This window comes from Cyanistes caeruleus, chromosome 2, assembly GCF_971803275.1.
Source record: "Cyanistes caeruleus chromosome 2, bCyaCae1.hap1.1, whole genome shotgun sequence".
Taxonomy (NCBI): domain Eukaryota; kingdom Metazoa; phylum Chordata; class Aves; order Passeriformes; family Paridae; genus Cyanistes; species Cyanistes caeruleus.
The window spans coordinates 78,386,801-78,403,544 of NC_141702.1; the positions used below are offsets into that span (position 1 = coordinate 78,386,801).

The 16,744-nt window shown below is 37.0% G+C and overlaps 1 protein-coding gene across 3 annotated transcripts in view; it reads left to right on the plus strand.

The window, feature by feature from the left end:
- Nucleotides 1-16,744, plus strand: part of HEATR5B (HEAT repeat containing 5B) — a 56,420-nt gene that overhangs the window by 24,126 nt on the left and 15,550 nt on the right. For all 3 annotated transcript variants that reach the window (XM_086878092.1, XM_086878093.1, XM_023923786.2), the window contains exons 20-29: nt 1,424-1,613; nt 2,912-3,081; nt 5,281-5,425; nt 6,289-6,528; nt 8,386-8,637; nt 10,594-10,775; nt 12,198-12,266; nt 14,430-14,609; nt 15,265-15,502; nt 16,103-16,363. In XM_086878092.1, coding sequence (XP_086734218.1) covers nt 1,424-1,613; nt 2,912-3,081; nt 5,281-5,425; nt 6,289-6,528; nt 8,386-8,637; nt 10,594-10,775; nt 12,198-12,266; nt 14,430-14,609; nt 15,265-15,502; nt 16,103-16,363 — 1,927 coding nt within the window. The remainder of the gene's footprint in view (nt 1-1,423; nt 1,614-2,911; nt 3,082-5,280; nt 5,426-6,288; nt 6,529-8,385; nt 8,638-10,593; nt 10,776-12,197; nt 12,267-14,429; nt 14,610-15,264; nt 15,503-16,102; nt 16,364-16,744) is intronic.

Here is a 16,744-nt window from a genome sequence, read left to right on the forward strand (position 1 = left end):
GTACCTTCTTATTTCTTTTCCTCAGAGTAATAAAAAAAAATCAAAGTAACAAAGTTTATCATTTAGGAAAACAAGCCTAAGTTGACTTGGAGATAATGTTAAAAAAAAATCTATAAACACAATTTTCAGTTTCTTTTGAATTTCCTTAGTTTTTTTTAAGGAAAGACAAAGTGCAATTTGCATATGTAACCAACTTCATGTATGGGTGGGTAACTTGAGGCATATAATTGTGCACCAGTGTTTTCAAAAACAAATTTGAAAGGTTAATGTTTCATTAAAAAGAAAAAAGAAAAAAAGAAGTGTAAAGGGGAAGTCCAGGTGGAACCTGCATATCTACCTTACTTTTCATTGAGAATACAGCACCCAACCACTGTGAAAAGCTACACTTTTAAACCTCATCCCTCACTGGATCAGTGTGGTTACACAGATACTGTATGGAAGTATGAACAATGGAAATTTACAGGAATGAAAGGATAAGCTGTAATGTGCTACTACAGGATTAGGACTGTAGAGGTAGTTAGATGATTGCTAATGGTTTTTGCGTTGCATCAGAGAGGATTAAAGAGTAGCACTTTTAAAGGCAGGTTTTTCAGCTTATTTCTAGGAGTCTAGCTTTGCAATAGTAATACTCTTTTTATCTCAATGATATATTTAATGTGAGAAAATTCTGAAATAAGATCATTTAGAAGGCTGGTATGGAGAGATAGCCAATGCTTTCAGGTCTTTCAGTGGAATTTATTTCCAATGAAATGTCAGTATCCGAAAGACTGTCCTTTTGCCTGCTTCTTGCTTTGACAATTACAATAAATTACTTTGCTATTTTGTTGTTTACTCACCTTTAACTGAAATAGGTCTGTCTTTCACCATTTTCCCCCTCATGCTGTAGTACACTGACTGAAGAGCACTGCTTTTTATGTTGTATCCACTAATAAGAAAGTTAGAAAAATGCATGTGAACCTTTCAGTTTGTCATGAAAATCAGTTCCTACTGGACTATAAAAGACCATCTCCACCAAGGGCTTTGTTAGCTGCCCATTTTGGACTCTGCCTCCAGTTGTATAGTGGAATGATTCTCTCTTTCTCCTGTCTCCAGTCAGTTTTTGTTTTCCCTTTTCGTTTTAAATAGATGTGTTGTTTGTGCTTGTATTTTTCTTCTTTGAAGTGCTTAAGCATATATTTTTCTCAAATTCTTTGTCACGTTATTTCCATTATCCCCAAAACTGCTGGGAACCAAAGAATACGTTATATATATTTAAACTCTCAGGTGATTGCTTGAGGTCCTGAAAATTTGGAAACACTTTTGAAGTCAGAGTAGTGAATAAGACATGCTTAAGAATGGAAGTACTGAGCTAGGCTCCAACTGCATAAAAAACTGTTTAATTTTCTAAATGCATTACTGAAAAATACTCTTGTGTTTTTGGTAGACTTGGTCTCTCCATTCACTTGCCTTGATAGTGGATTCTAGTGGACCAATGTACCGTGGGTATGTGGAGCCAACGCTGTCTCTCGTTCTCACCCTGCTCTTAACCGTGCCGCCGTCGCATACAGAAGTACATCAGTGCTTGGGCAGGTGCCTTGGGGCTATAATAACTACTGTTGGGCCTGAGCTTCAAGGTTAGTGGGAATTTGAAGAGAATTAAAAAAAAAAAAATAACCTGCTTCATACAGTGATGATATTGTATCCTTAAATGGAAGAATAAAGTTTTTTGTTAGTTGCCGGTGGGGAAGGCGATGTTGACTGCTTCAGTTTTAGTCCTGCAAACAGCCTCACTTTGATCCTCCTTACGACTGCTTGGGGGTTTTAACTGTGGCTTGAGATTGGTGTAAAGAAGTTTAAGTGACGGATGGTGTTTTGTCTAATGGTAAATTTGCATGGTAGGTAAGCCATGAAACCCTTGCTGCATGTTTTGCTGTGTGTAATTTTGTGGGGTGTGAGACAATGTTTTTCAACATGTGTTTGTTTTATTTTTAACTGATGGTGACAGCTTAAGCTTGATGCAATTGATGATACTATGAACTAAACCCATTTCCATTCATTCTTAATATCCTTAGATCTCTGTACCTTATTGTAGAGACTTAAAATCTTGTCATGGCAAACACCGTGTCTGAAATTCTGTGCCTCAGGTGTTAAAACCATGGATTTGTAACTTTGTCTAACTGGAATTTTTAGGAATGTTTATAGGATGGTGTTTGATTGATTGCCAGAGAGCCACTAGTGGAATTTTAACTCTAAATAGTTATGAAATAGTTCTAGATGGTTTAATTGAACTTGTGTATCTGTGTGTTAACCTTCTGACCTGGAATATGATTAGCTTTTAAAATAACAACTTAAGTAGAATGCCTTCTGCAGGTTTTATTTCTGTAATTCTAAATATTTTTATAAACCTGATATGGGTGAGTTCTTAAAATACAGAATGGATTTGTTCTTCAAATTAAATACTGTTCTTTTAAAATGCTTGTTCTAGTAGAGCAGTGCTACTCATCTATTGGAGCTAATTCAAATTGCCTGCATACATGGATATGAGCTTAAGAGTTACCTGATATTTTAGGAAATGGCTCAGTGTGTGAAATGTTGCTTATACATTTCTAGAATGAAAGAGACTTTGAAAATCTAACTTCAGATAATTAACTGGTTCCATAACCTGGGCAGATGGTCTCACAATATTTCTGAATGGAGATCATCGATCCAGAATTTCATTTGGGCAGCACATTGTTTAACTGAGCTAAAAAAGAGGTACTGAAACACTCTGTAGTGTTTCTAATTTGCATGGCAAATCAGAAAGGTTGCATGTTGATCTGAGAACGTTTTTGTGATATTGAAGCTTTAATAATTTTTGCTTCTCAGAGGTTTAAAGTCTGTAGTTGTGATAGAAAAGTTTTGCTGTGTTAAGGATATCCTCTTACACCATTAGGTAACGGAGCTACGATTTCAACAATCCGTTCTTCCTGTTTGGTGGGATGTGCAATCACACAAGACCATTCAGACTCGCTTGTTCAGGCAGCTGCTATATCCTGCCTTCAGCAGCTTCATATGTTTGCACCACGGCATGTCAACCTGTCCAGTCTGGTTCCCAGTCTTTGTGTGAGTATCAAATGCATCCCTTTTGGTCCTCAAAGTTATGTGTGTGCTTAGCAGAGGACCGAGGAAGTATTTAGCAAGATATCAAGGATAGCCATATGTAATAAGCAAGTTATATTTGCAGAAACACTGGAGTACCCAAGCCATTTTATTTATTTTTGGAATGCTGCCCAAACTGAAGTCATAGGGGCTGATTCTCTCATCCTCAGCAGTGTAAGAGAGCAAACATTTATGAGTAATATGTCTGAGTAAAAAAGATGCTGAAATGCCCTGTTTGCTCCAATTACTTGCATGCAAAGAGGGAAAGGTAGCAGATTTTGGATTTATATTACCACTGTCAGCATATTAGGAGCTGACATACAAATTATTATGCTGCTGCTGTTAATGTTGCCCTCTTCTTTCATTAGTGTTCTATCAGCAAGTCCTGGCTTAAAACTCAAAGTAAGGCAAAGGCTTGAACCCAAAACATACCTAATATAAGAGGAAAGGTGGTGTGGGTGTGGTTTTGATGTAGGTTGGTGGGTTTTTTAAAAATAATTACTATTGTAAAAGTTATTTTTAGAAGGTTTAGTAGTCCAATACTGAGAAATTTGAAAAGCTTCTCCCTAATGTCTGTTAGATGTTTTGCAAAGTTGTTTATGCCATTATTTTTGGTGCTGATGACTCAGTGTTACCTGAAGGAATGCAATATTCCTTATGTCAACATTAGAGCTTTTTCCCTGTCTGCCATCCAGGTTTTCCCTGGGGCATCCCTAGGGCACTCATGATTAGGTGCTTCTCCCCAGCCCTGTACACACCCAAGCCCCACCCTGCCCCAAGCACTCCTGTGAGAGTAGTGTGTTTATAGACTCTGTCACTTGTCTCTGCACAAAATTTTGCATGACAGGGGTGCAGTACACCCAGAAGTAGGTAAGCTTTTTGGTATGAGTACCATGTACAACATGACAGAGAGTCCCTACAGCCATTTACCTCGTAAATACCAGTGGGTGGTGTTAGAGACAATGAAGTTCATACATGAATAACTGGTGCTGTTTTGAAACCTTTTCCCATGGTTTTCTACTGTTTCTCTCCTCTGAGTTTTCTTGGGCATTTCTTCATATTGCAAATGCACAGTCATGTAGGCAAGGCCTGCCTTTATCTGCACCATTAGCCAGTTTTTCAGAATGGAATTAATGCAGCTATCAAAACTGAACCACACAGTTCCACGCTCTTGTTTTAATTTCTTCTTCCTCCATTGGCTTCATAACCTGTAGTTATTTGTTTTGTAACTTGAAACAGGAAATACCCTTTACATTAATAAATCTCCCAGATGTTCTGTGTTTTAGGTCATTAAAACAACTTTGGTGTGATATTTAGAAGTTCTTTAAAGACTGACTGTTTTCTTAGGACTAAATTCTTGTATACTCATATATGGAATAAAGAGGTACTGTTAAAATGCTTTATAAACTGTAGAACTCTTTCATTTAGGGAAGCATTTTCCATTCCCATAATAACCTAATACCAAGAAAGCAAATGGATATTTGGTTTATTAAAACCAAATTACCCTGGAGTAAGTAAAGAATTGGAGTTTCTTAAAGGGCACTCTCTACCTCTTCCATCGTGGAAAAACATTTCTTCTCTGTGCAGCTACTTCCTCTCAGGAAAATAGAGACCATACATAATTCTTCTCTAAGGAAAATATTTGCTTGTGCTTTAGATGATTCAAAGGAATTAGAAGCCAGCATTGGTTAGCAAAAAATCTGATGCTGTCTTATTGAGAGGCACTTTAAAGAACTTAATGTTATAGATTCTGTTACTAATGTGAAATGCAAGTTTTATGATAGCTGTCATGTGCAGTGCACCTGATAATGGCTTTTTGTTTAAAAGAATGTGATTTACAGCTGTAGCAGAATATGAGGCAGAATAGTACTGGAGTGTAAAAAATTGGGAACTGTAATTAATCTACATCACACTGGCACAGTAGTTCAAATATTTAAGCTTTTATCTCTTTAACCAGGTGACAGCTGTCAGCTCTGTGTATGTCAGCTTTATTTTCATATTTGTATATTATGAAAAGTGCTTCTGAACTTCCAGAACTTGATTCCTAGCACCTCACACATGGGCTTATAACTGAAAAATAGAATGCTTTTAGTCCTTAGCAGCACTGATTTATTGATACTGGGGTGCAGCAATTCACTCATCTGTAATGGTTTTGACTTTCAGGTTCATTTGTGCAGCTCTCACTTGCTGCTGCGCCGGGCTGCAGTTGCGTGTTTACGACAGCTTGCTCAGAGGGAAGCATCAGAAGTGTGTGAATATGCCATGAGCTTAGCAAAAAACACTGGAGACAAAGAAAGCAGTGGCATCAGTATGTATTTCTTTCATGTGGCCTTTTTGTGACAGTTGAATGCACACATGAGCGTATGTGTGCTTTGCCTTCAGAAAGAAGGGAAAAAGCCCAAAACCCCCCTTGTACCCTTAGTGAAAAGACCCCTTAATTGTCTCTTCTGACTTCAATAATTTCTGGCCCCACCCCTGCTTACCTCTGGGATTTTTTTTATAATTTAACTATTTGTGAAATTCAGACTTAACCCTCTCTCTGTCATTAAGGCTGGCAATTCAATAGGGACCACAGTATATATACAGTGAAAGCATTTCACAGTGTTTCTGATATTATAGCTCTTGTTATTTGGAAAATTGTCTTAATGGTGTGCTGCTTTATTGAGCTGCCTGGTTGTGTTACATTCTGTTAGCATCACATCTTCAATGCCTATGGACTTTACTGACAGGTCTAATTCTTACATATATGATTTTATTTTGAAAATAGGGGTCTCAACAGTGTTGATCAGCACAGTTTGTTGATCAGTTTTCCTACAAATGTAGAACTGTGAGCTTACTCAAATGATACCAGTTAAGTCTGTCTCTGGGAAGAATCTTTAGAGACCAATGCTATTAGGTTTTTTACTAATTCATGGGCTATGTGCCTTGAAGAGAGGGGATTTTGTTTAGTTTTTTAACTAATACTTGGAGGTGTTATTTGCCTTGCAGATGAAATTAATTGCTGTATTAGAATCTTTCTAGCATTGATTCAGAAAAATATCAGTAACATCTTGGTGATCTTTGATTGAACTATACACACACAGGTACACAGTGTCCAATCTAAATCTGTTGCTCCAAATTCTAAGACTGAGTTCCTGATTTTAGAAAAGCTTTCTTATTCTCATTTTGCAGACATGAATCCTTTTACACCTGGAGCTGGCTCTCGGCGAGACGCTCATTCCCGGCATCAGGGGGTTAATATAACAGAGACAGGCCTGGAGGGCGTCCTGTTTGGCATGTTGGATCGAGAGACTGATCGGAAATTGTGCTCAGATATCCACGATACTCTGGGACACATGCTTTCATCTCTGGCAGTGGAAAACCTTTCTCACTGGCTCATGCTTTGTAAGGATGTCCTTGCAGCTTCCAGTGGTAAGTGTTCTGTCGTGCTCACATAAATGACAATATGTCCTTAGTGTTAGCCTGTTCTGGCAGTGCTGGTTTGGAGCTTGTCTTTTATCCTAGCTAAGATGTAGGTTATATTTTATACAGAACTTTGATCATCATGCAATTAAATTGCCACAGAAAGAAGGAATTATCAATGTTGTCAGTATACTGCTCGTAAAAGAAAAAAGTTAGCTGCTTGAAGTAGGATTTCCTGTGGAGAAGAATGGTGTTTGGAAGTCTGACATTTCAGTGTCTTAGTGAAAGCAGACATTCTTTTTAGCCTGTATACATCAGCATTGTACAGAGGGAAGACTCCTGTACACATTCTGAGCTTTCTTTTATGAGGTTGTGTGAATTACTGATGTGATGATAGGTTACCATGGTGATAGAAATTTTGTTTGTTATTCAGCTTTGCAGATTCGTTTGCACAGATTTTGTCCTCTGAGACCTTATTCCTGTTTTTCAGCCTGTAGGATGGCTATGACGCAGAATCTGCTCATTTCCCTTACATTTATACTTGTTTATTGGCATGTGTGAGTTCATCCTGAAGCTGTTTCTAAATGCTGCCAGATTTACATTTACTGATGAGTAATGCTACCAATAACTTCTTAATGCAATGTAGTTACCACAAACCTGCCCAGTGAGAAAGACCTAATTTCCTGAGTTTTAAATTGGCATGTCCTTTTGTTATTTAATGTGGGATGGATCTGAAAGTTTTTAACATGGTTGCCCAATTTCTTATTTAGTTATTAGTGGGAGACATGTCTCGGAGAAAACCATATTTAAATGAATTACTCTCATGTTTATTGTAAGCCAGCAACTTCACTTTGAGCTCCTTTGATCCAAGTAATTGGCATATGACCAAAATGGTTGGCTTTTAAGTAGAGATTTACAGATCAGCCGCAGCCAGGTCCTGGATGCCTTCTCAAAACACTGTTGTTATGAATTGGCATCATCCATGTTTGATTTGCCACAGCCTTTTTCTTTATTGAATATCTTGGCTCTTCAGTTGCTTAAATTTAGACTTTCTAAGAAGCATGCCTTAGTTCCTAAGGAGTATGCATTGTAATAATTTCCTTTAATTGTCCTCTAATTGTTGCTGGAGTAATTTTTGTCAGTATTTTGGCATTTTGCTAATTTAGACCTTGTCATTAAGGACTTACACTCTTATTTCTGAATAGCAGAAGTATAAATGCATGTTTGATAAGGGAGTTTCAGGTCCATGTTCAGCTTTTAGTTTTCTATGTGATGGCTGAAATTATTTTTATTTTCTGAAATGAAGTCTCAAACCTACATCTAGAGAAAAGAATTTTTTGAATGTTAATCACATTTTTGGGTTCTGTCAGTGGCCTACTTGGCTGCATAGCTGTCCCATGGCATGGAGCTTCGTAATTTTGTTTCAGTTTAACTTGTTTTTGTCTTCCACTTGAAATGGGAGCTGAATAATTCAAAGCTAAGCTGATTCTTTTATTCTGAGCCTGATAATTCTTTTAATTCTGAACCTTATCCTGTGTATTGGCAATTTAATGGGTTAATTTACAAAGCTAAGCAATTTAGATACGGGATTCAGCTATAATTGGTAACCGTGGAGAATTAATGTTATAGGAATTTATCTTGTATCATGTAAGATAAATAAAGAGTAATTTAACCCAGAAGAGAAGTGAAAACCATTTATTTTAATGATACGCTCTTGCTTTTGGACATTTGTCAAATGTTTCTGCAGAAGAATTAGTCTGTTCTGAATCTCAGTATAAGGAAAGACTTGAACTCATGTCCTTAACTGCCTTCTGTGGATTTTAACAGTGACATGTTTTTCTTCCTTGTAATTGTTCCATGTCATAGACATGAGCACTGCTGCTCCCTTGGGAGGAGGGAAGGATGAGGAGTTGGAGAAGAAGGATGAGATGGATGATGACACAATGTTTACCACCTTGGGTGAAGAGGACAAATCCAAGCCTTCTGTAGCGCCTCGCTGGGCCACTAGAGTGTTCGCAGCAGACTGTCTGTGCCGAGTTATCATGCTGTGTGAGAATGCCAACAAGGCACACTTCGACCTAGCACTGGCTCGTTCAGCCAGACTTAAAAACCCAAAAAGTAATTGCATGCTTTGGTTTTATTCTTAATTTTTTATTTTAATTTTGACACCTTGTTACAGCTTAAGATTACACAACCAAGAAAAAAAATAAGCACTTATTCTTTCATTCAATTGGCTAAAACCAAAGGAAATGCCCAGCAAACGTCGATGAAACTGTGTCTTTATAACCACAGTAGTTACAGTACCATGAACACACAGAATGAGGTTTTCTGGAACATAGCAGTTCTGAAAGACTGGTCTGCTTAGGGGAAAAAAAACCTTAGAGATGCAAAGATTTTCTCAGTTCTGAAACAGAAGCAATAGCTTCTAGATAAGGGCAAGCTGGGAGTGTTTTCAGAGTTTAATGTAATGACAGCAATGAATTCAACTTGAGATTATTTTAGCATCTCCAATCTGAAGAGATGCTGGAAAAGAAAAAAGAAGGGATCAAGCTAGGTAATTATTGCTATGGCATTGGTTGTAGAGGGAGGGGGATGTGTGTGGAGGGGGTGGTTATAAAAAGACTACTTTATAAAGTTCGTTCTTTTGGGATCCACGACAGTCTTAGTGTTCAAGCTCATGCTCCAGAGATAGTTTTGTGTGTTAGAGGATCAAAATCGAGAGGTCGTAGATGGCATAGTTGTTTTGTGAATAAATGTTTTTCAGATGGCACGAGGTGTTTGTCCTTGAGTTGTCCATGTCTGTGGTTTTTTGAGTCTACCTGTGTAGTGGTCATGAGGATTTTGTGTATGTTGGATTAATATCGTGAGCATCCTAGAATGTGTGACATTAATGGATTTTGATGTCTGTGTTACTGAGGATGTCTGTTATGATATGGAGAGTTATCAGGTCTTTGCCTTTGTTGCCTTAGTACAGCCTGGTTCCGGCACTGTGCATTGCTTTTGTGAGAATCTGGTTTTTGACTTGATTTGAGGCCAAGGCCACTGAAAACTAGGAAGGAACAATTTCAGGGAAGTTTTTGTCATGGCATTGTATTACAAAGAAAGTAATGAAATAACTGCTGCTTATAGGGTCCTGCAGAAAATTGCGTATCATAATCTGGAGAATTTTATCTGTATTTAAATAAAGTGAACTTTGAGGTGTGTGGTATCATGGTAAAAAAGGAAAACTCAGCAATCTTCTGCCCCCCCAAACGCAGCTTCTAAAACATCCAAATTTTACTATTGACCCTCATGGTCTGAAAAAGTAAGTGCAGATTTTATCACTGGAGTTTGTAAGCATTTTTTACTCTTTCTTTACTGATATGCCTCTGAAAAGCTTCAGCCACAAAATAATTTTCCTTTTTTACCTTGAGACTTGAAAATATCTTAGGCAATTTGTGGGCTTCATTAGTCACAGAGGATGTTGTTAAATAATTTATTTTCATGTTAGTTTTACAACACATGGTAATTTCAAATTGAGAGTAAGAAAAGAAAAAAATGAATGCATAGAGAAGAATAATCCTTTTGGAAATGTTACCAAGCTATGTGTTTTTCTCATCTGCATGTTTACAGTCTTAGATGTGGTTTTTGGGAGGAGAACTAGAGGCATAGAGGTTTTATGTGTTTAAGCTTAACATCAGCAGGGGTCACTGTAAGCAAAGGACTCGAGCAGGAATTACCTTGAAGGTTTTCTGTATGTTTGGGGGATCATTCAGATTAGCTTTACTAAATGTTTTAATATATTCTAAGCTACTTAGCCACATTTACGTACTTCATTCTACACAATTTCTGCTCAGTTTTTAAAGCTGTCTTAGGAAGAACAGTCATAGAATCACGTTGCCAGGATGGGGAAGTGGAAAACAAGAGAGAAAGAAAGCTAGGTTACATTTTTTCCTGCTTCTTCTAAGCATTGAATTTGGACCTTTCAAAACAAATAGACAAAATTCATGCATGTCAACGAGGAAAATGTTGCAAGTATTCATCATGTTAGCTGTCTTTTAAGTTACTAAATAGTTCTTTCTGTTTTGCTCTAAGATGACTTCCTAGTACTGCATCTCTCTGACCTTATCCGAATGGCATTCATGGCTGCCACTGACCACAGCAACCAGCTACGGATGGCGGGGCTTCAAGCTCTTGAGGACATTATCAAGAAATTTGCATCTGTCCCTGAGCCAGAGTTTCCAGGCCATGTGATACTGGAGCAGTATCAGGCAAATGTGAGACCTCCTTCATAAGTTCAGGAAATTGTCTATTTATGCCAATATGCCAGTATTAGCTTTGAGAACATTTTGTATTTTCAAAAAAAAAAGCTGTGAGGAGATTTTTTCTGTGTGTGAAAATGTGGCACAGAGACTCACTTGTGGATACTAAATGCAAAAAGCAAGGAGGGAACGGAGGCTGGGTGAAACTAAGTCACACAGGCTTCTCACTCTGGCCTGGGAAAGCATGAGAAAGAATCCAAACAGTCCTTGGTAAAGGACAACAACCTGCAGGTGTTGTTTAGTCAAGGGGTGGTGTGCCACTTAAACAATGATGGTGATGTGTTGCTTTAATGACCAATGAGAATTTTACCTCTCGGACCTTCTCGAACATGTGTATAAAAGAAGATTAATAAACTTTTCTCTCTTGGACAATGCAGCCAAGGGAGTCAGTGTTGTACTTATCGCTGTTCCTAATATGGTGCGATACTCCTTCAAATTTTATTTCTGTATCTCATTCTATTTATTGTAATTTAGTAGCTGATAAAATTGAAATTCGGTAGCTTGAAAGCCAAATATTGTAAGTTACATTTAATTTTCGGTAAAAGCAGCTAAGAGTTGGTAGAACTAAGTATTGAAAAATATTGTTCACTCGGTTCTAGATTTAATGTAATAAATCTGTTTTCTTGGGAATTAGTGAATATACATCTGTTTAAATGAAAACTACAAAAGTATATCACTGGGAAGTGGGCAATTAAAGATTTATTAGGGGATATTACTGTGCTTTTTTTGTTGCATAGCTTAACTCTTTCACCCCTTTTGTTTTCACTCTGCCTTCAAGAGCTTTCCAAATACTTTTTAAAGGCAGACTTTCATCCTTTTTTTTCTTGCCTTTTTCTTCCTTCTGTAGTGCTGTAACCATTGTTTCTTTCTTTTGGACTTGGTTCCTTTTGTTTCAGGAAAATACTACCTTATAGCAACGGCTTAAAAAGCATTTTTCAGTCAGTGTTTGTCACTTTGCACACTTGATGCAAATCCAGCCATAAACATTTATTTTCACATTGCTGTTCCTTTGGATGTCAGATTGTCGTTGGCTTATTGATCCTCAGCAGAAGTTGCACCTGTAATACAGTAATGATTAAAAGGATATTCATTAATTAACAGAGGGAAGATAATACCGTGTATTTCACAGAGGTAGTTGAGACTTAAAAAGGCAATGGCTAAGCAGAAAAAAAAAGTAGTTTAAGACTTCGTTGTTGTTGTTTAATGCTATTGCACGTGTTTGCTAGACAGCAAGGATGATTTTGGGATGTAATTACAATGCGAAATTTGGCAATCTTGTCTTGCTTGTTCACTTGTCCTTGAGCCTTAAACAAGGTGAGATAAACAACACTGTGTCCTTATTGTAGCTGGATTTTTAACTACCCTTCTTATTAACAGGTTGGAGCTGCTCTGAGGCCAGCTTTTTCCCAAGACACACCATCTGATATAACTGCAAAGGCCTGTCAGGTACAGTGGAAAACATTCCCATACTATAAGCAAAATTAATTTTCTTTCTCTTTGGAAGAAGGATGCAAAAGAGGAATAGTATCAAATGGCTGGGAGATGCTGTAAGTTTAAGCTGTGATGTTTTTGCAACATCTTTTGAGTTTCACAGTAATATGTTTTGTTCCTCAGATGTGCAGAAGTTCTTTTAGGGAGCTGCATCAAAAAATGTATCTGGGACAAGCTATGTATTCATGTCAATCCTGCATGAAAAAAGAATAAAAAAAACCAAAAAAAACCCCTTTGCTTAATGAGACCAGTGGAAGTTTATTTCTTGTCTTTCAGTCTGATCTAATATTTGGATTACTGATAATTTACCTTTAAACCCTAAACTTCAGTTTAATTTAATACTCTAGTTCAGAATTTAGAAGATCTGAGCATTCTCATTACAGTCATAGTAACCATGTGTCAGTGAAAGTTTGCTGAAAGATTTTTTTTTTCTTTGGATGTGTGTGGCATTGTTTTCTTGTGTGTGATCTTGTGTACTGCAGTTTGAATCAACCAGCAGGAACATAGCTGTAGTAGTAAGTGGTTTTTAGAGCTAAAGAAACTACTGTGGTTTAAAGCAGCAGTTTTGTTATCTATGCAGACATAAGTTTTAAAATGATAACTCTGTGTTTCTGAGTTTTGTTTAGTAAATTTGGGTCATCAGGAGTGTGATTTTGTGTTGTTCTTTTACACACTTAAATTTCAGCAAAACTTGCAAGGATAGATGAATTACGGCATATCTTGGTACGTACCTGTAGGACAAAATATGTTCATCCTGATTTACAGAATGTTTCTGCATGTTTACATGAAGAAGCAGTTTGTGTGAAAACATTTAACATTGTTTATAACTTGTCAAAATCTTTTCTATTCAAGCAATTTCAAAGCAGATGTGTGCGCTTACACGATCAAATGGTTGGAGATTAGGTTTGGATATTTAAGTCTCTAGAAGTTACATGGACAGTGTTGGGCTTCCCTGAAGGAGTGGATGTTGTTATAGTTTTATGTCATTAGTGAAACAGATGTTGACTTGCTCAACAGCAGGATTGAAGCTGGTCTTATTCCTACTGTGAATGAATAACAGTTTTGTGAGAAGTTTTCAACAGCTTTGTCCTGTATCTGTTTGGGACACTTTTAGTGTTTGTGTTGAAGTTATCATAAGTATGTCCATCATTCCAGATCATGGGAGAGTTCCTTCTCCAAAGGATTTCATGGAACTGTTTCTCTAAAAGAAAAATAAATAATTTGAGATAGGTCAAAAATGCCTTTAAAAAAGAAGTAAAACCTGAACTGCTTGAGTTTTGTGAGTTTTTTTGCTTCTGATCCATATCCTTGTAGAATAACCTCCAGAATAAGAGCAGCTCTTCTGAAAGAATTTGTCCCTTTTTCTCTTTGTAAAAAAGCAACTGCACTAGAGTTCTTCTATTGCCTGCATTATGTCTGGCATGAATGTGTTTCAGAGGATGAGTGCCAATGTATAGCATTAGTCAGGAGCAGGCAATCTGTGATGTTTGTTATTTTAAGTACCTGTTTAGATCCATTTAATTCAAATGAAAAGTTGAGAGACGCCTAACTGTCTGTCCACCATTGTGGACAGATTGTTCTAGGTGTAGAACTGTGGGCTCCAAATCATAGCTCAAGCTTTCAAATAATTTCTAGGTGTTTTCTTGACATTAATTATTTGAAAGCTTCCCACTAGTATGGAGCCTTATATATTGATTTGAGATGTGAGGGGTTTTAAAGATATACTTTTGTTGATTGCTGTCCAGTATATTCCTGACAGAGAATGCAGTGACTCATTACCTGAATGATTTGACCAGATACTTGGGAACAGAATAAAAAATTTGTTATATCCTATTTATGGAAGATCGAAAAATTATAAAAATATTTTCCATGTCTCTTAAGTTCCCTTGTAAATATGCATTGCAAATATAGCCTTTATAACCACTGTCTTGAGTAATTCTGTTGTCATGGGTGGGGAAAAAAAGAAGAAAACCTAATTTATTTGTCTTAGGCAGGAAGACAGAGGCTAAGCTTTCCTGGTGGTTATTTTGGGTTTGGTTTTCTTACTAATTTTATTTTTTTTTTTTTCATTTATAAGGTTGTTGCTAGTTTAGAATGATTCTAAACTTTCTTGTCTAGGTATGTAGCGCTTGGATAGGAAGTGGGGTTGTAAGTGACCTGAATGATCTTCGCCGAGTTCACAACCTTCTTGTCTCTTCCCTGGATAAAGTGCAAGCAGGAAAGGGATCTTCTAGCCAGCTTTACCGGGAGAGCGCGACCACTATGGAAAAGCTCGCAGTTCTGAAAGCATGGGCTGAGGTAAACAATGACCATTAAATCTGTAAAAGTTTTGGAAACATTTTACAGTGTAATAGCAGCCTCACACCTCACACTGGCTGTACATGCCTTCCTCCTAACCTCTTGTGCAGTTCTGCTCCTGGGATGTTTTAAACTCACTATCTTTCTCTGCCATTCTGTTGAGCCATATTTACACTGAGGCTTGATTGTCCTTTGTTTTGCTGCACTCTTCTGTATACAAATACACACTCATACCCTATCAGATTTTTAATTTCTTCCCATCTTACTGCTCTTAAATTTGGAAAAAAACCCCAAGAAAAACAAACAAGAAAACAAAAAACCCTAAAAATCAAACAGCCATAAACTATATTCTTGGAAAACATTGCAGTTAGTTAACACTGTCAAGAGTTTAGAATTGACACATTTTTAGGAAGAAAGTGTATGGCCAGATTGTTTTAGGAAAGACCTGTTTATGAACCTAAACATTATATATATACTTGTAGAAGTAAAAGAAAGGATTTCAATAAAATGGAGTTGTATTGAAGATCTCTTTTTTCCAGTAACTTTCTGGTGAATTTTATCTGTATGGAATCTGTTCCATTTGTGTGGTAAAGGCTGCTGCTTTCCTTTCCTTTTAGAGTCTCACAGTACATACTTTGACATGTTTTACTTCTAGGTATATGTCGTTGCCATGAAAATTAAGAAAGAAGCAGAAACCAAACCAAAGCGTGTTTTAAAGAGCACAGAGGAGGATGAGGATGATTTTGGTACTGTGGATGAGTTGCCACCAGACAGTTTGATAACACTTGTACAACCTGAACTGCCTGCACTGAGCCGTCTCTGGTTGGCTGCACTGAAAGATTACGCTCTTTTAACTTTACCAGCTGAATTTGCTACCCAGCTTCCACCAGATGGTATGCACTGAAATTTCTTTTTGTGCTTTGCAAAACAGAAAGAAGACTGTAGCTGGACATTCAGAATTATTCTATAAATTATTTGGCATGCGTGTTTTTTATGCAAGTGATAAATTTTTGCCTGAGCATGTAATAGCAATATTTCCTAACTTTGAATCTTTTTTCCTTCAATTTGTGATGAATATCATCTTTATTTAAATCACTGAAATCATTAAAATCATGTCTTTGTAGAATTAAGAGTACTTCTTTACCTCTAATACTTTGTTATCAAATGCAAAAAGATTTTGGCTGTATGAGAAACATAGCCCCTGAAATTAGAGCAGACACTGTATTTTACTGAGTTAAGAGTGAATGCTCTAGATTAAAAATGCTGCCTGACCTGATGACTGTGCCTGCCTTTCTTGCTCTCTGCTTACTGCTTTATTGAGGCCAGTGCACTGCTACAGAATGAGAATTGGCATGTACTGCCACTTACAAGTATTACACCTGATTATGTTTAGGATCAAGCACACCCAGAGTAAATATACTAATAAATTTAAATTTTTTATCTGTTACTTGAAGAGAATTTCAGAATTTACCTTTGCTTTGTTAATTTAACAGGAGGAGCATTTTACACTCCAGAAACAATTGACACAGCTAGACTGCATTACCGAAACTCCTGGGCTCCCATACTGCATGCAGTGGCACTTTGGCTAAACAGTACAGGATTTAATGTGTCAGAATCAACAGAAGACACTGCTGCAGCAATGCCCAATTCTCAGAAACGTGCTACATCCATTATGTTAAACCAGACACCTGGAACTCCACCTACCACTAAATCTTTGCCAGAGATAAACAAAGATCGAATGCATTTAATTTTGGGTAAGAGTTACAAGTTTAGAATTCAGTAGCAGCATGTTATGGTATGAAATGCTATGAAAATGACAAAAGATACTTTTCTTGAAATCGGTGAAGTTTAAAATTCATTACATGTCTGGACAGTAAAGTTTTGAAAATCTTTGTCTCATCCTCCCTTTTATCTCTCTGCCTTCTGTGTTCTTTGTAGCTTTGACAGAATATTTGTCAGTGTGATTACTGTGATTTATGTAATTGAATAAAATGAATAGGAACTGATCTACACTGTAGTATATAATGCAGGTAATACAAAATATTACGCTTCAAAGATGCAAAAGCTATGAGGTTAATTAAAATACACACCCTTATAAAAACGCTGCTTAATAGAGACTGATATTTGGCTAGTCA